The 23632-nt window shown below is 38.8% G+C and overlaps 1 protein-coding gene across 3 annotated transcripts in view; it reads left to right on the forward strand.

Annotated features, from left to right (window-relative positions):
• The window catches only part of TPCN2 (two pore segment channel 2), a 37958-nt gene that overhangs the window by 2703 nt on the left and 11623 nt on the right, over window positions 1-23632 (forward strand). For 2 of the 3 annotated variants that reach the window (XR_014228922.1, XM_082318669.1), the window contains exons 3-19: window positions 965-1041; window positions 1655-1832; window positions 2546-2662; window positions 4560-4666; window positions 5619-5691; window positions 8773-8872; window positions 9181-9246; window positions 9622-9686; window positions 13221-13318; window positions 13632-13713; window positions 15106-15192; window positions 16270-16389; window positions 16687-16746; window positions 16833-16961; window positions 17612-17661; window positions 20199-20298; window positions 21247-21318. Coding sequence is in view for 2 of the 3 variants with exons in the window: in XM_082318669.1 (XP_082174795.1) it covers window positions 965-1041; window positions 1655-1832; window positions 2546-2662; window positions 4560-4666; window positions 5619-5691; window positions 8773-8872; window positions 9181-9246; window positions 9622-9686; window positions 13221-13318; window positions 13632-13713; window positions 15106-15192; window positions 16270-16389; window positions 16687-16746; window positions 16833-16961; window positions 17612-17661; window positions 20199-20298; window positions 21247-21318 (1581 nt within the window). In the remaining variant the exon portion in view is untranslated. The remainder of the gene's footprint in view (window positions 1-964; window positions 1042-1654; window positions 1833-2545; window positions 2663-4559; window positions 4667-5618; window positions 5692-8772; window positions 8873-9180; window positions 9247-9621; window positions 9687-13220; window positions 13319-13631; window positions 13714-15105; window positions 15193-16269; window positions 16390-16686; window positions 16747-16832; window positions 16962-17611; window positions 17662-20198; window positions 20299-21246; window positions 21319-23632) is intronic. The other variant, XM_082318670.1, reaches the window with a different exon arrangement.

Below are 23632 nucleotides of genomic sequence, written 5' to 3' on the forward strand. Positions count from 1 at the left end.
CTGCTAAGAGAAACTATCTGAGCAAACCCTGTAATTTGCCTGTAAATCTGACTACTTGCATAGCTTAAGAGCTTAAGAGTTTAAAGCTAGCTTCAAGCGCGAAGTTGGAACTCTTTTGCTTCAGCTGAACTTGGTGCCTTTGGAATTCTTCATTGTCCCTCCTTTACTGGCCATTACTGCAGGTTCCTAGATCCTGTTATCTCCCAGTTATTAGTTGCAGGCAGCAGGAATGCTGAAGGGCAGTTCTTGAACTCTCTTGCTGCATTCAGGTAGATTTTGGTTGGGAGATTTCTGGGGATCAGATATATTTAAGGTGTACACACCTTTCTGGAAGCAGATACTCCTCAGCGGAGGCAGGGTAACAGCAGCCCAGGGGCAGCTGCTGAGGAGGGGCTGAGCAGATTTCTGCAAAAGCAGTCCCGTTCTGAAGAATCACGGGTACTTCCTTGAACTTAAAGCATGTTTTGTTTAAAGACCTACGTTGAGGTCTCTTAAAATTAAATTGTTTGCATCTTAACGGCTTTTTGGAAGAGAAAGCCAAAGGAAGATCCGTGAATGGAATGAATGCTAGAGAGGTAAGCTAAATGGGTGGACTGTTTTGGTGAGCAGATAGAACAGGCACTGAATTGTTACAGATGCTGTTATTTGTAATGATGGTAATGCTTGCTTCAGATGACTGCTACACAGTTTGATTATCTGAGCGACTGTGTGGTCTTTAGATTAGAAAACTTCATTAAAATCTTTCCCATTGCACTTGGGTAGGCTACAGCTGTGGTCATTGGTCACTGACACTTTAATAATTAATAACCTGTACAATAATTTCTGTATCTTATTGTGAAACTGGAATTGTCTCAAGACTTGAGCTTTGTTGATTAGAACTTGATTTATTTTGGTAACTTGATCTTTGTCTTTGAGACAGACTGAATGTAACGCTTGAATTATCCTTTTTGCTCTCTGCATTCAGTATCGATCTATAAATCACCGTGTGGACTCCAAATCCCTGTGGCTTTATCGATGGTACTATTCAAGAACTTGCCAGTGGTAAGAACTTGGTATTCTTTTTGCTTTTTCATTTAGCAGTAAGTCTTTAAAAAAAAATATTATTCATCTCTCTTTTTTGTTAAATAATTAGATAATTAGGCTTTTATCCTCATAACAACTTACTGTGGGAAGCAAGTGGATTGACTACATGTGAACACGATAGAAGTGGAAAGCAACAAGATATGTGAAAGTGTGATCATGTAGATGGCTCTTTGGAACAGCCATAGGACTGTTGCATGAATAGACTATTAGCATGACTTACAGCACTGTGTGTTAGAGTTTTCCAATTGTCTATTTCTAAACATATTAAATAGTCGCAAGATTGTTTGCTGATGTTGTTTTCAAAAGAACACTGCCTAAGGTTGTTTGGTGGTCAGCAGTTACATTATTCTAATGCAGGCAACAGCACGCTAATCAAGTGCTGCGTTGTGATCTAACCCATTTGTATTAAATATGATATTATAAAGCTTGGTTTACTTCTAATAAAATTGCTTTACTCTTAGTATTTTGTTATTCTTTTGACTCGTTTTGTGGGTTTGGTGGTTTTTGGCATGTTTTGTTTGTTTTGTGTTTTTTTGTTTTGTTTTTTCTAATTTCATCTCTATCCAAACAGGATTTTGAGTTTAACCATTACTATAATCCTGGCTTTGGCTTTCATTGAAAAGCCTTCTTCGCTTACTATCACGTCAGATGTACGATACCGCCTTCCTGCGTGGAATCCTCCATGTGGCCTAACAGAAAGCATTGAGCTGCTTTGCTTTCTTGTGTTCATGGTTGATGTATCTGTGAAGGTGAGCATCACATTCATCCGGTATTGAATGAAATACTAGGTGTGGTGGGCAGCTCAGTAGGTATAGTTAGTGTGGCTTTTCTCCATTTTATATTTTGGGAGAAATGTCTTAAAAACTGTTATTTAAATCTTGGATTTAAATATGGATGATGAGATTGCTTTGCTATATTAAAGCCTTACTTTCAGGAGGAATTAGGAAGTGCATATTTTCTCAATTAAAAAAAAAAATGCTTTTTTTTTTTTTTTAACCTAAGAAATATACGCGCCTGTTTGTGTGGAATAAGTGAAATAGATTTTGCTAAGAATACAATGATTTTAGCTTAGCTGCTTGTATTAGGCTATAAAAATTGGGGTATATAACAATCAAATGTATGCCAGTTCATTTAAACAAAGTGAAATAGAAATAATCAGAAACTGAACTTTTCTTTGGATATTTGTTTCTGAAAAAATCTCTTTTATGGTTATTAAATGGACATCTTTCTTGCATTCAAAGGATTCCTATCACGTGGCCTGTGTGCACCTCTCACTTCTACTGACCTTTGTTTAATTCTTATAGAAAAATTCTCTGATCGGTGTATTTTTGTTCGGGTTTCAGGGAGCTTTTTATGAGCACTGATGGAAAAACTGCAAACATTTCAAAAACAATTGTTGCTGACTTGTTAGGGAATTTATTATTAAAATAAGTTGTTTGTTTGTTTGTTTTTCCCTCCCCAGAGTTACTTAATTGGATGGGAAGTATTTTGGAAAAATAAATGGCTTATGGCTTATATACTGACATTAATTGTTTCCCTTACTGATTGGATTGTATCACTGAGTTTTTTCTGCACAGAGGTAAGAACTGCTTTCTGCAGAAGCAATCAGCAACTTAGTTGTGGAGAGTGGCAGAGGACAAGAACCTGCAAAGGGACAGTCAGCAGGGCCTATGTGATATATTGGAGAATTAAGGCGGAAGGGTGAGATGGTTCATTTTTGGTCTTGGATAGCTGGATAGTACACTGAAACACAGAATATGTTTGGTGTAATATAGCTTCTCAAGGGATTCTGTTTGATTCTTAATATAAGATGTGATTTCATCGGTAAAATGAAATAAAGCCTTGTTGTTTATAGTGTGTCAACATTCAAAGAGTGTAGAGAAAACTCTGGTTGCATAGTGCTAATTTTGTCATGCAGTTGGAGAATTATGTTCTTAACTTGATTTAATGGTGGAGTCTATGTAGTGATGTCTAAGTAAAAGGTAATTGTATAGTTTAACAACTGCTGTATTGTGTTCAAAACAATTGTGTCCTGAGAGGAATGTCAGTTTTGTGAAATGGTTCTAAAAGTGTCCTCCTTTATGTAATGCAATCTCCCAATTGGTTTTCATGACATAAATCTGCATGAAATTAGTTGTTGTTCACTTACGGTCATCATTCAGCAAATACTAATGTGGTAAAAATGCTGGGAGGTGAATGAGGCAGAATTTTGAATTTTGATTTACAAAATTGAAACTTTGTAAAAATTTCAATTAAAATCTTGAATTTTGCTTTTTGTGTAAACTCTTGTGTCAAAGCCATTATCTGTTGCTGTCAGATAACTTTCAAACCTATTTCAAATTATTGTCTGTATTGGTCAGGATTAGGTTGGATGCAGGTGCTACTGTTAGTAACCCACTGCTTCGTTGTTCATGCTTCAGTGGTCATAGTTGACCAGTGGTCACTGTTGACCAGGACGTGGTATAGTATCAAAGAGATGATCCTAAAAAGTTAAAAGAACATGTCACTTAAGCTTATAAGCATCTAACTATAAGAAAAATGCATATGTCCTTTTAACATTCAAGCCAAATAAATATAATGTGGCTGAAAGGAGTTAATTACCTAGGATGAAGCTTGTGTTTACAACATGGGGAATGTGTCTTGGAAAGAAGCAATTGTAAAATCTTTAGGTGTGATAGTGGACAAGTAGTTTGTAAAGGAGCCTCCCGTACAAAGCAGTGGCAGAAGAAGCAGTTTAACTGCTGGGATGTATGAACAAGGGAATAGCGAGGAAGAAAGTGATTTTTTTTTTTTTTTTTTTTTTTTTTCCTTCTTCTCCCTGTTATGTGTGGCCCTGAGAAGACTGATCCTAAAATGCAGGATGCTGATAAGTCACAGAAATAACTTGAAGGCTGGGAAGTGTTTTGAATGCAAGAATCAAATAGTTTACTTGCTTTAGTGTATGTTAAGGAAAATAAAGGTGATTACCTGTTTTGAGTCTCGTCAGGCAGAAATTGCTGAGTAATAAGCAGGCCCTTTAATTATAAAAAGAAAAAAAAAAGGTTTAAAGTTGAAATCAAGCACTTATTTTCAAAATGTGTATCTGTTTTTATTGCAAGTAGCTTGCTATTAATTCCCTTCTTGAAATGGACCTTGGCAGAAAATAAGAAAATGCCATCTCTTGACCTGCTTGTTATGTCTACCCAGCAGTAAAGTTAGATTGTTTATGATTAGTGGCCTGATGAGGCTATTGAAATGGCAACGTGCATTTTCAAAGCAATCTCTTATTCTTTTAACGAGGCACCCATATGTATAAAATCTCTTTTGTGTGTTTTGTGGCTTCAGTGGGACAGATTTAGTTTCCAAGCACAGCCTTTTTATGTTACACTGTTGACTTTGTCGATATGTGTATTGGTGTTTTTTGACAAACTTGTATGAAAAATATTTGTGGTGCTAGTCTTCTGGGAACTCAGTATCTGGTCCGTTGTTTTTTGCAGAATGTGAGAATAAGAAGAATTCTTCGTCCTTTCTTTCTCCTTCAGAATTCTTCTATGATGAAGAAAACATTAAAAAGTATCAACAGCACATTGCCTGAAATGGCAAGGTAGGTAATAGCATAAAACCCATCTTTTCACAGCAAGTGTGTAGTTACCATTAGTGTTCTTGAGTGTGGCGTCTGAGTAGCTTCCTTCTTGATGGTCTAGCTAAGTGGTTGGTGAGATCAGGTAGTAATGGATGGAGTGTTGTGTTAACCTTTTGGTTCCTTTAGTGAGTAAAATTTCTCTAGAATGCATTTGATGTGACTCTGTATGTGACAGATAAGGTTTCTGATGCTAGCTGAGTGGGGTTTTTTAATTCTGTATATGTTACATACAACCCTTTTGTAAGGGAAGACCTGAGGCATCATCTGGGCAAAGGTCTGCGCCGTGTTTCTCCAAGGTGGCCTCTCAGAGGTATGGGTAGATACACATGTACTTGTCTTCCGGTTATGAATGCCACACAACAAGATACCTCTTTCTTTACATCTTCAGAGTGCTTTACTTCAGCTTTTTCATTTCATTTAGCAATATGTGTATTGAATTTTACTATCGTTAGAAATGTTGAACTGGAAACCCCACTGGTGAAATCGTAACCAGACAGCATGATGCTTTTTGAAAGAGATCTCTTCCTGTGACATAGGTTGTGTATGTGTACAGCTTATCGAGCTCGCTGTCCTTGCCTGTTACTTTTTAACTAACAAGTTCCAGGAGAATCAAAGGTGTATGCAAGCCAAGATGTATTTTGATTGGAGGGTATAAATATGGTCCTAGCCTTAGAAAAACAAGTGTTAGAATCTCATTGACCTCACAACTGTCTAAGCTCGTGTTGAGGAGTCTTAAACAAGTGTGATTCTTACTCTTAATCAAAACTTAGATCATCTTCTGTTATCTCTATATAGCTTCTTGAAAATACCCCTGGTTTTCTTTATGTGGCATCCTTTTGCATTTTTAGCAAAGGATATTAAGAATAAGATAAAGTTGGTATTAACGCATATGATATATTTTTCTTTCCAACAGTGTTGTTCTATTACTAGCTGTTCACCTGTCTCTCTTCACCATGTTTGCCATGCTGCTGTTTGCTCGAACAAAGGTAATAAATTATATTTATGCTTTGATAGATCTCGGTGGGTTTTTTGACTTTACTCGCATAGCTGCTGCATGTCTAGTTTTATAATCAAACTGGTGAAACTTGTTTCCCCTGAAAAGGTTATGTTACCTTGTCAGACTTACTGGGATGTATTTAAAGTCCATTTAGAGAGATTTAATCTGTGCACGTATAGTGCTGTTTATGTTAGCATGCATTAGAAGGCCCCTCAGAATAGTGCTAGAATCTCTTCATCCTCTAGTGAAGATTTTTTTCCAGACTGTGCTTTTTCTTAAGTGGTAACGCTCCTTCCTACTCCACAACTGGAATCTTTCACTGTTGCTGTAAGCTGTAGCATATTATTTTATTAGTCTAGCTCAGCTGCTCAAAGCGAGGTTAGATGGTTCCATTCTAACATGTGGTTGAGATCTTTATTGATGGCCCTGCATAGTACTGGTATTGATGCCATTATCACAGGTGAGGAATTTAAAGTCTGTTTATACAAGAGGCTTCCTTATGCAATTCTCCAATTTGATCCTTTGAGTTACTTTCTCTGCTTTTGTTGAAACCTTCTATGCTGTTCTGTGTCCAAAATTCTTAATCTTGTCACTTTTTTGTTTATGTTATCACTTATTTCTTTCCTCTTTTCCTTATCGAGCTTTTTGCTAAGTTTAGTTTCTTCTATGTTTTCTTATCTTCCAATACTGGTATCCCTGGCCATGCCTTGGTAGGTTTTTGCCTGTTTTGCCTGCATTTCTCCAATGTTTTTGTTTCTGATCTCTTTGTTTTTTCCTCTGTTTTTTCTCTTCGTGCTTCCGAAAAGCAAATTTGAAATTTTGTGGTTAAAATCACTTTTGTGTTCCAGTGCTCTTGGTATGTTCCCTTTCTCCTAAACTCCCTGTATCTTAATGTATCATACTCAGATTTTTTTTTTTTTTTTTTTGTCCTTACTTTTTAAGGCCTTCCATAAATGTGTTCCTATGAGCACAAACACTTGTTGCATACTTCTGCCAGTAACTTTAGTCCTCTCCTTAATCGCAGTTTTGGCCCTTCACTCCTACTGCAATTTACACTTGAGCCTGCTTCTAGTCTTCCTTATGATCAGCAAATTCCTTGAATTTCCCGTGTTATAGAATTTCTGGAATTAGAAGCAGAGCTCTTTTTCCCCTTTGTTTAGTTGCATGCTCTATCTTTGTATTATCTCCGTACGTCACATCTAATTTCAGTTAAGACCTTTCCCAGCAGATGGGAGTCTAAATTCTATACCCGCACCAGTCAATTTTGTATACATTTAGGTGGAAAATAACAAATTAGAGAGCAGTCTTTCTTTCCTTTTTTGATTTGCTAGTCTAATACTCATGCAAAGTAACTGTATCTAACAAGGCAAAATACTGAAACCATGTTCTAAAAATACATTTAGTACTGAAATTCAAGCCTCTAGGTTTTTGCTTTGTCTTGTGTATGTCCTCTAGAGGTACGTTTTTTCCAGTCTTTGCAGCATATTCAAGGGCTATTTGTTCTGTACTGCATGATTCGTGTTTGTATTGTTTGTACTCTGCATCTTTTTTAGCTGTCTCTGCTTGAACTTGGGGAAAAGAATAAATATGTGGATGATCCAAGATCACCACAGCCTCCCAATGTGTTTTTGCTGAGCATTCTGATACCATCAGAGCTTTAGCAGATCGTCTGATGCTTCTGCTGAGTCACAAAATAATTTTGATGACCTTGGCCAAATAGTTTTTTGGGTGCTGTAGCACTGATCTCTCTTCCCTGCCCCCTCCCCGATGTTTAAGCTCTGAGATGTTTTTGCTGATACTGTACGTAGCATTTTGAATCTTCATCTTTTCAGAATAGAACAGTTGCATGTCTTCCACCTGCCCAGCCACTTCTGTAATGTGCACTAATGCTGCTTATAGCATATTGCTTTATATTGTGTGCCTTTATTTGTGTAAATATTTATTTCCTCTAAAATAAGGTGAGGACTGTCCTTGCACTCATACTTTAAGTACATCTTCACGTATGTTATTGGAAAGAGACCTAAAACTTGTTTGGCTGTGTTCTGTGTAGATCTTACTGTAATTAAACAGATGGCCCTGAGTATGTAAGGGGATAGCTGGAGAAAGGGGAAAACTTCTGTTCCAAGTAGTGGGGGTAACTTCTGTGCAAATAACTGATTCAGAGGATGTTGAGTTTTCTACTTGGAAGTCAAAGGGGAAGTGAAGACACATTTCACACTCAGTGAGTATGCTAGTAGAGCTGTAGGCGTTTGGGAGGAGCTTATTATCTATTGGCAAAGAACTTTTATCACATGGTGGTTACTGAGGCAGCTCTTCATTACTGAGGGGGCTGCGGGGTCACCCAGGTGTTGCCATCCTTGTTTTATTTCTGTTCTTCAGTATAGACAAGATCCATTCTAATATTGTCCTCAAATTGTATTATACTTTTGGACAAGTCCTGCAGTGTAGTCCTAGAGTGTACAATTCAGGGTGATTAGGTTTCCATCTATGCTGAGGTACAGCATACTGTAGCAACAAAGCAAGTAGCTTCTACTCTACACTAATTTTTATAATGCAAGTTGAGACTGAAAATGGTATTAGTCTGTGATAATTTTTTTTTTAATAAAATCATGTTTAGGGAGTCCTTTTAGCTCCAATACACTAATATCTCTTCCAGGCTAAGAGATGATGCTTTTTATATCGATCAAGGGTGGCTTCAGATTCCTATGTTGTCTGTTTGCGACATTATTGTTCTTCCTGGGTCTGAGGTGTTAGCTAGACATAAGTTCTGTATTGAGCTTGCTGTGTCTGTCTTAGCTTGCTGTTCTTCCTTATGTTTTTTAATGGCTGTTAATAAGTGAAGTGATTGCACTGCATTCCTACACATTGTCCTAGTTTCTATGCTTGTCTTGTGCTTTTTTCACGGGGTAGATTTGATTGTGTAAGAAGTTGATTATTGACCAGTGTTTGTTTGGGGGGGTTTTTTTGGGTTGGTGTTTCTTTGTTGGTTTTGTTTTGTTTTTGTTTTTTTTTTTCCCCTCTCCTTTGGTAAGACAGTCTTAGTGATTCCTCAGTGTTTCTCTATGACTAGGATGGCCAGCAGGATAAGGAGTGGGTGGTGTATTTCCGAAATTTGCCAGAATCACTGACATCACTGCTGGTCCTGCTAACTACTGCAAATAATCCTGATGGTGAGCAATCTTTCAGAAATAACTCTTGTCTCTCTTTTCAAAGAATAAGAGAGTAAGATTATCTTCATAACTTCATACTATAACCATTGTTTCAGCTGATAGTTCTTAATACAGCCAGAGGAAGATTATGTAAAGATTTTTCATGCCTTTAGAAACTTGATTGTTGCCTTCCTTCAGTGTAATTACATATGCATCTCTGAAGTGGAGCTATATAAGAGCTTTTACCAGTTACTGAAAATTGATAAAGGTCTCCAGCTTTCATCTTAAGGATTAAATTCTTATTTCCTTTTTTGTTAAATCTGACACAGTGATGATTCCTGCATACTCTAAGAATCGAGCATACTCAATCTTCTTCATACTCTTCACTGTATTAGGTAAGTTACTTCTTGTCTTCAGTAATTTAAATGCACTTTAACTTTGACACTTGTGCATACCAGCTACAGTGTTTTATTGTTCTAGGTATGTTTAATCAGAATTCTCTCCTTTTTTGTGTTTTTTCCAATTACTGTGTAGTATCTTGCAAGATAATTTTCATGGAAGGCACTTATGAACGGTTTGGGTTTTTTCAGTACCATATCACAGGGGAATGGATACATTACAGTATAATGAAACATGAAAAACATTTTTGAAATCAAACACAAGAAAACAAATCCTTTTAAAAGTTTACATCTGACTTACTATATACATTGAAACCTCTTTGAGAAACAGAAATATTTCAATAAGTCTTACTGCCTCTTTTTCTCCAATAGGCAACTTGTTTCTGATGAACTTGCTTACAGCAATAATATACAACCAGTTCCGAGGATACCTTCTGGTGAGTAAAGCATTCCTAATTTCTATGCTCTGCCATAACCGTAAAACTGCGAAGCCCTGAGTATTAAAAGTTTCAACTGTATATTGAAGCAGTATCTCCATCCTGGGTGTAGATATGGTTTTAAAATACTAAAGGTTCTTTGATGTAGATGTTTTTCCCCTTATATGCTGTTGTAGCTTGATCCTTTTCCATGACAAAATTACCTGCTTGTATACTTCCATGTACGCTGTGGATCTGCAGCTATGACTATTATAGGGGAAAAAAACCCAAACTATTATAAAACTGAACAAGGACAAGTGAACAAGTAACTTAAACTTGGTCTCTGTGAAGAAAACCTGCTGTACCGTTTAAATAGCTATTGTTGCAAATCCTAGCACTTAATTTCTCTGAGCAGCCCAGCATTAGAAGTCTTCGCTAAAAAAGAATTGCTGACTGAAACATCTTCATGTTTGATATTTTTAACGTCATCCTTACCATGGTTGGTGGGTGTGATGTTAGAATGATTAGGGCGGTCTGCTGCCTCTAAAAGATGGACTTGAGCCTTGTGATTGTACCAGAAGCAGTTGCCAGCAGGTATAATAGTTATTCTTGGTAGTACTCAATCTCAAATAAGAGGAACCTATGCTTACTCTCCATGCAATGCCATTCATCCACGTAATACTTTAATGTGCTTCTGGAAGATGCCTAATCATATCTGATTCTCTCTATTTTGTGGAATGTGAATCTGATGTCTAGTGTAACGTAATCTATTTTGACTCGGGTGTCTGTATTAGAGAAGTAAAAGCGGACGAAGTAAGTGTACTTTCTCATGTTGTTCAAGGAGTGTGCGATCTGTGGTGACAAACTCATTGCTAAAAGTTCCTTCTCCTTTATTAACAAGCTGTGCAATGTGCTTTGTTGCATTACGTACACGGGTTGTTTAGTCTCCAACTGGGAGTGTAGTCAGGATTCTCTTAGCAGGACAGAGTGTAAGTGCTTTTGTTTTCTGTATGAGATCGTTCAACTGTGCTATCTGGGAGGAATTGTAATGAGCTGAGGCAAAAGTATTTTGGAAAGCAGGGACAATGTAAGTCAAATGAAAGATTGTCTCGGTTACTGCCGATAAGATGTACTTCATCCAAGAGGTTCAATCTGTGACTTTCCTATGGCTATTCCAAAAAGAAGTAACTGATTGGATAGGTGGTGGAAGGAAAAGGCTGCATGGGTACAGCTGGAGATCTCCAGAGCTGGGTTTGTCTCCAGCAAAGAATACAGAACATCCAAGGTGCACCACAGTTACTTAGCAGTTAACACAGATAGTAGATTAGTAGAAATAACACAGTGCTAGGCTAAGTATCAGTGATTATCACGCTGATGGCACACAAGTGAATCTTTTGATCAGGCAGTCATCAGTCAGAAGGGGAACTGTCAGTCTCCTGCTCCTCAGAACAGGCTGAGTCTTGATCTTGCTCTTGATCGTGCTGCCAAGTTGTGTGAGATTTTTCTTTGACTTTTGTAACTTTCATGGTGAAATTTTTCGCTTGAATCTTGAGTTAGTGTCCTGGTTTCAGCAGGGATAGTTAATTTTCTTCCTAGTAGCTGGTGTAGTGCCCTGTTTCAGATTTAGTATGAGAATAATGCTGATAACACACTGATGTTTTAGTTGTTGCTAAGGAGTGCTTACACTAAGTCAAGGACTTCTCAGCTTCCCCTGCTCTGCCCGGTGCAGAAGAAGCTGGGAGGGGGCACAGCCAGGACAGCTGGCCCAGACTGGCCCCAGGGCTATGCCATACCATATGGCATCATGCTCGGTATATAACTGGGGGGAGTTGGCTGCGGGGCAATGATCGCTGCTTGGGGACGGGCTGGGCATCCGTCAGTGGGTGGCAAGCAATTGCATCGTGCAGCACTTGTTGTTTTTTTTTTTATTATTTATTATTATTATTTTTCTCTTCATCTGCTGTCCTATTAAACTGTCTTTATCTTAACCCAGGAGTTTTACTCCCCCCCCCCCCCCCTTGCCCCAATTCTCTCCCCCATCCTATCGGGCAGGGGGGAGGGTGAGCGAGCAGCTGTGGGGTCCTTAGTTGCCAGCTGAGGTTAAACCGTGGTATTTAGTTCTTCAACAGTTTCACTTCCACCTCTGTCTTTTACTTGCATATTTTATAAAACTTCACAGCTCAGCAGCAATGTTTTTTGTAAAGCTGAGTCACGAAATGCTATGCAAAAGCACTGGAGTCTGACAGCTAAACTGGGCTCTAGGTTAAGCTTCTTTCCCTTTGTGCCAGTACGGTGATGGCCTCTTGGAATGGAGCAGCAGTTCCTGACTGTGTACGTTCCAATTGTTGTTTGTTGGTTTTGTTTTTTTTTTTTCTTCTCATGCCCATAATTTCCTTCAGGTTTGGTGGCAGGAGAAATTTGGTGACTTTGACTTCGGGTGTGATTTCCCCCTTTACTTAGATATAGTCTTATAGTTCCTTCCCGTTACTTACATAGTGTTATAGTTCATTCACTCCTCCTTCAGAGGAGGAGTGGAGCTGAGGACTTGGGAAAAGTGAAATAATAGCTGCTCTAGTAGAGCTCCAGAGGGAAGGTGAAGTTTGTCAGATAGTAAGCCTTAGGCAATATTACACAGAAGGGGTGGCCCCCACCCTCTTGTGGGAGAGGGGTGTTTAAATGTAATATGTGCAAAGAGGAATTTTTGTAATCCGTTCCTCCTGCTCTGTTTCTTCCCTTCTTTCTCCGTTTTCCTCTTTCCCATGTGAGAGCATGCCATAATCTGACTCCCAGTAAAGTAGCTGAGTTTGAAAGTGATCACTCTGAAGAAAATGAAGCACGAAAAACTGTGTCTCTGTCTTTCTCCTTTTTGGCAAGAACCTGGAGTTGGACAACCTGTCTAACTCCTTTCTTTGCACACTAGTATGAATTTCTGTGAATACTCGAGCTTTGCTGTTGCCATTGTCTCCAGAACAGGCATGTGCCTGTGCAGTCCAGAATTTAAAAACAGACCATGACCTGGATGTTTACTTGAACTCCAGAGACTTGTTTGCTTGCTTCCTTCCTTCTTGTACATGGAGTTCTTGAAAGGAGCGGGGCCTAGGGAAGTCTCCTATTCTGATCTCTAATTGCAAATCTGGGGTGTGTACCAGAAGATCAGTATATTATCTGACCATAGGACATAGTACTGCATGAGGAGCTGGGTAGCTCTGATCTTCCCCAAGTCCTTCTGGTAGGAATGGGCTTCACTGATTTAAACCTGTGACTCTTTGTGGTATTCCTTTTAAACTGTGGAGTGTCTGTCTGGTTGGACTCAGTATCTGGACGACTAAATTAGTGGCTAATGACAGGGACTTTGGCAGTGGGAGAAAGTAAACAGTATCTTGCCGTCCTGAAAAATTATTTTAGTTGAACAGATATGGCACTTTCTGAGGCTTGCAGTATGTTCTGTCTAAGGGCTGGGCAAATAATTTACAGGTCTTATTTGTATCATCCAGTTGAATTTCCTTTAAACAAGTGTAAGTAAATTGTTTCCTCTGTGGTGTTCTTACTGTCCAGAAATCGGTTCAGTCCTCCCTCTTCAGGAGGCGACTGGGAATCCGGGCTGCGTTTGAAGTGCTTTCTTCCCTGAAAGAGACTCCTGCTAATGCACAACAGTAAGTGAAGAATGTTGAAACAGTAGATTATCTAGGAGAAAAGAAAAGGTTTTTGATCATCTTGTTTTGTTTAGTGTATTTACTGAGGACCCCTTTTTGAAAAATGGCAGTTTGCTCATCTCTTATTTTTCTTTAACTGGTTGTTTATAATACGCTGTTTGGGACTCTTATGGGGTCTGTTTCCTTTTTATTCCTACTTCTAATTTTATTTGCTTTTCAAAAAAAGAAAGAGGCAGGAATGCATTTGGAACAGCTATTTTTGCCATCAAGACAGTTATCTGTTTCAGGGCCCATCCTGTTTTCTTTTAAATAGGTCATATGTCAGCACTGCGGCCTTACTACGAGTGCTGCAGAAAGTTGAAATGGATTTTCGCTGCAAGCAAGCCATCATGAGAGTAAGAACTATATTTTCTTAGTCTTAGTCTTTATGTTGGTGACTATCAAACCCTCTGATGGGACAGAGGGCTAAAATTGCCTTAATCACACCATTGCTGTAGGAGTGGTAGCGTTCAGCTCAGCTTTCTTTATGCTGCTTTCTTTAAGAGTGTGAACAGAGGCCAGCTCAGTGTCTGTTTATGTTTTGGTCTTCAGAACAAAAACAGTCTCTAGGCAATGATTTCACCTTGCGGTTGCTACGTCTTTGGTTGGTGTGATGAGGAATGCATTCACCTGTAAAGACGTGTAGAGTAATGAAAACTTGTTTTGCAGAGCTGATTTTTTTCATTTGCTTTACTTTCTCTCTGGAAGTAAAGCATTTCTCACTGTGGTCTAGAGCTGCTGTCTGTAGCAGCTTCCCTCTGCCATTTGAAAATATCTTTTTATTGGATTTTAGCTGTGCTGCTCCCTGTAGATACTAATATTTGTATCAGGCTGCAAGGAGAGCGGTTTTGCTGAACTAAAGGCTTGATTGATGTTGCAGTTCATGCCACAATTTTCAGAGATTAGAGGAATTTAGCTCTAGTAGGAGATGTGGAGGTTATTGGTGTGGTTTCAGAAAAATTATCTAAAAGTAACGTTGCTTTTTAAGAACAAGATTGCAGCAGGATTTGGAAGTCCGTACTGTAACATCTTCTGCCAAAAGGAAGTGACAGTTCAGAGCTGAATGTTATAGCACCAGCAGTTGGCTGGCTCCAGTGTGAAGGTTGGAAGTGGAATGAAGAAGTATACATGTATTACTTCCCGTTGTTGTCTGGGATAGGGGTTGTGTAAGCAGAGTCGTCTGAAAATAAGCACCCTGCTCTGTAATTATGCTGAGCTGTCCATTGCATTATTAATTAGGTACACAAATCCAAGTTTTACTTTTTCTTCTTGTTGCTGGTGGAGTTTTCACTTCTTTTGTTGCTATGTGTGCTACGGTTGCAGTTAGTGTTTAGCGTGCCATGGAATTGTCTTCATCGTGTTACAATTTGGAAAATAATTCCATCCTTCCAGGTAGTAACTTCTGCAGAACAGTGATGCTGATGTAGTATCTTCATTCCTTGGATCATAACATAGCAATGGCAATGTTAGGTGAGACTTAAAATTCAAGTATATCAAAAGAGCGTGCTCCTTCTTAAGCAGGATGTGATCCCAGAGAGGGAAAATAGAAGAGGTGAGGCAAATCCCACAGTCACGTGGCAGTTTTGTGTTAACACAAAGCAATATCGAAGCTCGCGCTAATACTTTGGTGTAGGTTGTATTACATCTCTATTCATAGACTCCTAAGGTAGATAGTCTGAGGGTGTTGGCACTGTTTGAAGATGCACCTATTGCAGGTGTTGATCTGAATGTTTCTCTTTCATGTGAAGTCACTCACAACGTGCTCCTGTGACCAACTGTCAGCTGTCCAGTTTCAGAAGCTCTTTGAAGAACTAGACAAAGATGCCATTAGGCAAGTATGTATCTGACAACCATTTATAAAATGTCATAAGTTGTGTGTGGTCTTGCACAAAAATAAGTGATAATATTCCACTATAAAGCTTATAAACAAACTTCACAACTTGTTGAATGCGGGGCATGAGTATAATTGATTTTTAAGGTGTTCATGGATTGCTGTTATGGTTGCAAGTGGTATTGCTTTGGGGGCTTTTACAACATGAGTTTGGGATTGCCAGGTAGTGTTAAATATACAAAATGCACGATTGTTTGTTCTGTCAGCATTTTTAAGCAACTTGGCCAGACAAAATAGATGAGGGCTCTGTGTGTGTCTTTTGTTTAATAGGGAGATTTGTTACAATGAAACAAGGAATAAGAGCTAGACTTATAGCATAGACTTTCTGAAAAGTGCTGAGGAGAAATGAGTACCTCTGTAGTAAACTGTTTTTGATGAAATGCAAGGGATTTGTCTTGTTGTGACAGTCCTATATTAAAGCAATGCATCTCTGCTATATATTAGTCTTTGCAGGTAACGCTTAACTATACTTGGGCAAAGTCTTTTCTCCAGTCCCTGAATGAAGAATGCAATGTGGATTCTTTTAAGTGTTCAGATGAAGATGGGCAGAAAGCAGTCTTCTCCACTTGGAGAAAGAAATTAAAAAAAAAAAAAAAAAAAAAAATCAAACTTTTTGAGGGCTATGAAATGTTCTTTTCTATGTTTGCATGTAACCAAGACTTCTGGATCTTTTGAGAGATTAAATGTTGGGAAATGGGGAAGGAAGGTGAACGGTTAGTAGCTTGGTGTTTAGTTTACCTGCTTGGGGCATTGGAGAGAGGTTGGATTATCTCCCTTCTTTGCCGTTATCTTGTGTTGTGCCATAATTGTCAGCCCACTTGCTAATCAGAAATGATCTCTTGCTCCTAATAGCCAGAGCTTGAAAACACCTTCCTAGTGAAATGTCAAAATTAGCATGTGGCCTTGAAGTTTTGCTTTGAAAATGTCTGTTTCTTAAATCTGCGATTGGATGTGTTTTTCCTGCATCATTATTAAAATGCTAATGCTTTGTGTCTCAGCGAATCCTTTGTGTTCTTTTCAGCATCCTCCCAGTCCAGAGTACCAATCCCATTTTATGCAGAAAATGCAGTTTGCCTTTGGCCATCCCTACTTTGGCTACGTGGGGAATGTCGTAGCCCTTGCAAACATTGTTTCTATCTGTGTAAGTAAAAGGGTTTTTTTGTTTTGTGTTTTTTTTGTTTGTTTGTTTTTTTTTCCCTGCTACAAACTTATGTTCTGTTTTTGTTCTTTAGTCTCTGTTCTAATAACTGCTTTTTGTAGCAGATGTCCATGTTTGGCATGCTTTAGTCATGCAGTCTTAGGAGAGAATACCTGCAGTTAAATATATTCTGAGCTGCTTGAAAACGTCTGTGTAAAAACCTGTGTTTTGTTCTTGTGCTTAAAAATCTGTTTTATGCAGCAGTAAAGCAGTGGATTCATAAAATATTTCTTGTTTAAGGTGGTTTTGGTGATGGATGCGGATAAGCAGCCATCTGAAAGGGATGACTACTTCTTGGGGGTAAGATGCAACAGTATTCCTACAGTTGTTGCTGTTCCCTGAGGTGTCAATAATTCTAATAATTATTTTTGTTTTGGGGGGTGAAGGCGATCAACTGCTTCTTCATCCTATACTATCTGCTGGAAATGTTACTGAAAATCTTAGCAATGGGCTTGAAAAGATACTTGTCATACCCAAGCAATAGATTTGATGGACTTCTGACTGTAATTTTGCTGGTAAGCTTTTTGTTAACTTCTGTATTCCTGGATTTGTTGACTAGGATGATTAGGATCTGCAAGAGCTACTGGAATTGCTTTTTATTCAACACTAATACATTGAGTTAAATAGCGTGAGCTAGTGTTGTGGTTTTTAGTGGCTTGAACGTTTTGGTGGCAAGTGGTTCTCTTGGGGTCTCGTTTCTGGAGGTAGGCTTTTTAAAATTGATGTAAAAGGTGAGCTTTCTTATAAGCAGCCTTTTTAATGTTATTTAGAAACATTCAGCTCTTGGAGTAATTACATAAGGAATTCTGTTACATAGCTAAAATTCACTTGGCTTTTTGAATTTAAAAAAAAAAAAGTGGCAGAAGATTATTATCGTTATTTGGTAAAAGCCTGAAACCTATATAGCCGATGAAGCCAAATTCACAGTTAACGTAATTGATTGTATATCCTTATATGTGTCACCATTGGATTATGTGTGTACATTGGATTAATTTGGGGAATACCTAGTCAAATATGACAATTTCAGAGCTTTAAAGTGAGTTAAATTAGCAGCTTAAAGACTTGAAAATGCTTCCTGTCAAGAAACTTATGTAATTTTTGCAAGTCAGAATTACAAAATAAGGTTTTGACCTTTTTTTTTTTTTTTTTCCTTCCCTAACAAAAGGTTTTGGAGATTGCAACTTTTGCTGTGTACAAATTTCCTCATCCTGGTTGGTACGTAATCTCCGTGAACTGTTGCACTTTGCTCAGTGTCTGGGGTGGGTCAGCATAATATACACACATGCTCATACGTGCTTATGTCATTGCACTATGATTGTCAGCCCAGTCCATAATGTACCAAACCTAGTAGAATTTCTCACCCTTGTAGTCACTAGAGGCCATGCAATATGGATAAGTGAAAGAAAATTACTGATTTTTTTTTTTTTTTTGCAAAACTTAGAGTCCTGTTTAGCTATTCTGAGAAGGATGCGTTTTCATTACTTGTAATCTGATGTAAAATAATAATTTAGCAGACCTATGCTTACTGAAGGTGCAGGAAGGAATTTGGTACAACATACACAACCAGCTGCTAACCTAATATGTCTCAGTATCAGATTGTCCATAAGCCCAGTTACATGAATTCCTAAACAGCTGGCGAAGCCCCTTCAACCCTCTATGTAGATTGAGTCCGAGTTTTGTTTTGTGCTGTAAAATTTAGTAGAAAAATTCCCATCGACTTAAACTATATATCTATACTGGAATAGCAAGCAATTGTATTACAATTTTTCTTAAGTTCAAGCAGTTCTTGCATAACTGTCTTGATCTTTTTTCATTATCAAAAGCATAAAAATCATTGTTTTGCCTCTTAAAATTTGAAAACTGCCACCACAACAAAAGAGGAAAGCAAAGGACTTCTGGAAGATTTCCTGAATCTTACTTTCAGGGGTGACTTATAACATATTATGATACTTTGTTTCTTTATACAAGCTCACTCTTAAGCATTGACTCTCCCTAATTTTTCAGGATATTTGTTATGTTGCAATCAAGAAGTTATTTTAAGTTACACTAGTATCTGCGAAGAGACCTGGAAGATCTTGCAGCTTGAAATGGGTTTATTTTTGAACACTTCTTGCACTCCTGTCACTCAAAAGCGATAGTTGCCATAAGGATACTAATTGCTAACAATCTAATGGCATTAAGTATTGATCTAACTTATAATTGATTGTATTTGGGTTTGATTTTTGCCTCTTGATTCTTGAATGCAGACGATTGTTTGCACTACGATAGTATCTTGAAGCACCAGTAATACTTGTTAGATCTTTGTGTCAGTCACGGCAAACAGATTATAACCCAGATGAGTCATTCCGAGTCCTGGCGTTGCTCGTGGTGTGTGTTGTTGGCAAATGCTTCGTCTGTAGATGTAACATCTTCAGGACAGGACTAAGATGTGACTATTATTCTAGAATATGCGTTCTACGTGGTGTTGTCCTAAATGATTTATTTTATTATTAGAGCTGAGTATATTGGTGATGCAAATCATGATTTAGCATCTGTGTTACCAAGGAGGTTTTTTGTTAACATCTTTTGCCGCATCCCCCCCACCTGCCCACCTTTCCAACAAAGAAGCATCCAGCATGCTGATGTAAAAGTCAACTAAAACTCAGGCTGAGATTTGAAGTGTGTGTATATCACCTGTGGAATACGCATATAAGAGAGAAGGTTGGCAAGACAGTCTGTTAGTTTAGTGCTCTCTTTGAAGCGTAACTTCAGCCGAGCACGCCCTGAAGGATTAATGCACATCTTTGTGCAAGTTCCTGAAGTATCTTGCTATAGCAGCATTTTTGTTTTGCTTTGTTTTCTGAAAGGACCCTCTCTGGTGCCTCCCCCTCAGCAGAAGGAAGGCCACTTACCCAAGTATTTTACTACGAGCATGCACTTTAAAGAGCACTATATGCATATTTAAGAGCCCAGGCTAAATGGATCGTTTCCTTCATCAGTTATTAGAGTTTACTGTAGCTGAGATTCTGACTGAGTAAATCAATGTACTTCCTTTTACAGTTTGTAGATTTTTATATAGGATAATTCAGGTTGGAAAGGACTGCAGGGAGGTCTCTAGTCCAGCCTCTTGCTCAAAGCAAGGCTGGACCAAGTTACTCAAAGCTTTATCCAGTTGGGACTCGAAAACCTCCAATGACGGAGACTTGGACAACCTCTCTGGCTGACTTGTGCCTCTGTCTTGCTGTCCTCATGGTTGACAAGTTCATCAGGTCTGCCTTGTATCTAGTGTGAGCCTCTTCTGTTTCAGCTTAGACCTACTGTCCCGTGCCCTCCTACTATGCACCATTAAACAGCCTTGCTTCTGTCTTGAGGACTACTTTGTAAGTATTAGAAGGCTGTCGCTAGATCCTCCTGAAGCAAGGTTCTCCAGACTAAACAAGCCTGGGTCCTGCAGCTTCTCTTTTTAGGGCAGGTGCATCAGCCCCTGACCGTCTTGTTGGCTCTCTGCTGATCTTGCTGCCGTTTGTCCGTTTCTTGTATTGGGGATTCCAAAACTGGACGCAGTATTCTAGTCAGTCATAGGTTGTAAAAACTGATTACATGAGGAAATAAAACTCCTTTTTTTTTTTTTTTTTTTTTTTTTTTTAAATATGCTATGGATGTTAACGAAAAGTTGTAGGGAATTTACAGTTACCTGCAGCCCAGTAGATTTAACTGTGTCTTTCTGTCATGGGCTCTTTCTCTGATTTGTTATTTTCTTCCATCTTTCCTAGGAGACCCGAGTTCGTGGGCTTGTTATCCCTGTGGGATATGGTGCGATTGGTGAACATGTTAATTGTGTTCAGGTTCCTGCGGATTATTCCTAATATGAAGGTGTTTGTTTATCCCTCCACACTTCTGATTTCTTTGTTGGCCAAATTATAAATTTTGTTACAGCTTTTTAGAGTTAACATGTAGTAGACTGCAATTCTCTTGCACCTGAGTGGGATTATAACTCAGCTGTCCAGGCTATGGCACAGCACCTCGCAAACTCATTCTCTCTTTAGCTGGTTTTCTCTGTTGAGGTGGCAGGGAGGTTCTGTTGGTGTCACTGCAATTGACACTGGTGCTCTAAAGTGGGTAAACACATCCAGAAATACGTGTGCAACTTGTGTAGTGCTTCAGCCGTAATTAGATGAGTGGATATGATATCCTTGAAGAACTTAGTACTCAGGAGGTGCTTTTGCTAGATACTGCCAGACATTTTGGTCATACGAAGGATTATTTGGAATGAATCCCTCTTTCCGCTTTCCAAGTATGGGTATTTCCACCAGAATACCTGTACTTGAATCTGAAATCACTTTAGAGTTGTTTGATTGTTTGTTATAATCCTGCATTTAGACTTGCTTGAAAGCTAAGCCTAAATTAATATCAGGTGCAGGGCTTAGTTCAATAAGCCATAAATATCTGCCTGATGTCATCAGAGATCATAATGTCAGTGGAAAGTGTAAACTAGAAATGATGTGGATCAAATATGAAGCCATCAATCTGGAGCTGTGGGGCGCTTGATTCCACACCCCCGTTCGGTCTTATTAGACGTATAGCCCTTTAAGTCACAGTGCCTGTCTATATTTAAAACTTACCATAATGTCTGTGTGTGAAAAGGAGTGCAGCATTGTTCATTCATCTTAAATATGGAAATATCACTGTATAAAAGATGACCTGCATTTAGATGTAGCTCACTTTCCTGGTTGGTAATTCTTTGTCCTTTTAGTAAAAATGATTTGATACGGATTGGAAGTGTGATGAATGTCATGCATATAAAAATCTGCTTTGTTTTAGTTCATGGCTTTGGTTGTTACTACGTTGCTGGATCTGGTAAAAAACTTGAGGGCCTTTGCAGGAATCCTTGTGGTAAGTCATGATGCAAGATTGTAATTTCCTTTCTTATAGTTAGCAGTGTAATAAGTAACCTGTAGCCAGGTTCTTTTGACAATCATCACCCTGAACAGTAGCATTTCACCTTTATCAGCCAGTTTTTCTCCAGGACATGTCTTGCAAAGCTGCAATAAACTACCGTTTTGTTACGGGCTGCACATAGTGACAGTGCCTCATTTATCAGTTTGCTTTAGGAGTGCCTTTAAAAGATTATTTAAAACTTCCTCAGAATGCTTGCCTCAGGCTGGATACTCTAGTTTCAATTAAAAATTAATCTGATGCTAAAAATATCCTAGTTTTTCTTACTCTGTCTTGCTTATGTTAAATAGCAAAACAATGTTAAAATTGTTTTCAGTTGGAAGGTGTTGAGATGGCATGTTTGAACGTGATTTTTAAAAGCCTCTGCCATCCTGTTTTAGGTGTGTCTGTGTAGAGCATATAGTCCGTAAACGTGATTAACGGGTGGATTACAATGTGCGATGTCCATTACATAAATCCTCTGTTTCCCAACTCTTGAGTTTCTGGCTTTGCAATGATGTCTTCCTGGTAGAGCAAATGAGTGCCTGCGTGGCTTTTTGTGGTGTTTGTGGTTCGTTTGTGGTTTTGTTTTTTTGGTTGGGTTTTTTGTTTTGTTTTGTTTTTGGTTTTTTTAGGATACTTTCATTTGAGATAATGGTTAGAGACCAAGGATTTGCTGTGTATGTAGGTATTGTCTAAAAAGTTGTTCTGGTCTATATACTTAGCATGCAATTTACCCAGAATATCTGTTTTTGTCGTTACTTATCTCTGCTTTTATCGGGGGGGGGGGGGGGGACGGGACGACTTAAGTTGCAGTCTGGAAAGGTTTGTGTTGCAACTTGAAATAAAGATACTGGTTTGGGCAAAGCTAAATTGGTAACAACTTTGTTGTGCTGTGCAAGTCACACTTGCCGCTGGAAACTACTCTTGAAACTGAGAAATACCTTGGGAGTGCATGAAATGGGAAGTGAGCTTTTGCAGATGAAAGTACGTCTTAGGAGCCTAAATGCCAATCTTGCATATGATAGCAACAGCTTTAGTATAATGGAAACCTTTTCATTACTCAGTTTGTTATTCGATGTAGTAAGCTGTCTAAAGGCTGACTGCAGTTTTGCTCATTTTGCCAGGTCGTGGTTAAGTGCGTACGCCATGCTAAAGGAGTGCACGGTTGCTGGTAGGGTGGTGTTGGGATAGGTGGGGGAGGCAGGGATTGACACGGCTGCTGCTGGATCTGCCAGAGCCCGTACGTCAGAGCCCTGGGGGAGAGCCATTATGGGGTGAGCTGTGTTGTGCTTTATGCTAGGACCCCAAAGCTGTGTTGCTACTGGCGTGGCTGCACCTAGGCTGTAGCATTCTGCCGGCAGCTCTTTTAAGTCCTGAAAGACATAGCTAAGATGGCAGGAGCCTGTAGTAATATGCTCGATTTTATTTTTAGGAATTATGCGTTAGTGTTTCAATGTGATGTCCCTACCCATATATGTAAGACATAACGCTTCTGAAGTGGTTTAAGTGTCTGCTGCTGATTGTCCTTAGTGCCAGGAGTGTGAATTGTGGTTTTGCACCAATTGTGAGGCAAGTCTGCCACGGTGTTTGCTACTTACGTTAATTTAACTTGCTTTTACTTGAGGCTACATAGAAGCTGTCACTGAGCTTCTGCCGTAGTGAAGCCTGACTCCGTTACCAGCTGACGCAAAACATCTTTCCTAATGTTAGCCTGGAACACATGCTGATAAAGTAATGTAACTGATTAGCTAATTTATTAGGCAGTGCGTGTTCTGGGCATATCTTTCTCAAAGAAGAAAATTAACTTTATTATTGTCAAGCCAGATACTCCATCTTCTGGCAGGCTGTGGAATGTCAACTTCAGCTTATTCCAGTACTGTTCAAAGTGCTGCGGTTCATAGGTCAGAGCAGTCTCTCTTCTACTCCTCCCAGACATCCCTCTTGGGTCTGTGGTGTAGCAAAATACAGAAATATGACTAATGACGTTTTCATTTGAAGATTCAGCTTGTTTCAAGCCATCCTAGGACAAATGGCTCTTTAAGCAGAGGAGTGAAGTTGTAGGTTATTTCTAGAACAATCTTTTTAGGATAAAAATTGTAAAATCACCAAGGCAACTGCTGAAGACAGTGAAAGGTATCTCTTTAAAGAGAGGTTTGCATTTCTAGCAAGTAAAAGACAGAAGTTCCAAAATCCTTCGTGTTATTGAAACCTCTATTTTTAGACTAATATAACATCTTTAAACAAGTTGCTGGTGTAATATAAAATAGTG

The sequence above is a fragment of the Platalea leucorodia genome (assembly GCF_965183815.1).
Source record: "Platalea leucorodia genome assembly, chromosome: 7".
Lineage (NCBI taxonomy): Eukaryota > Metazoa > Chordata > Aves > Pelecaniformes > Threskiornithidae > Platalea > Platalea leucorodia.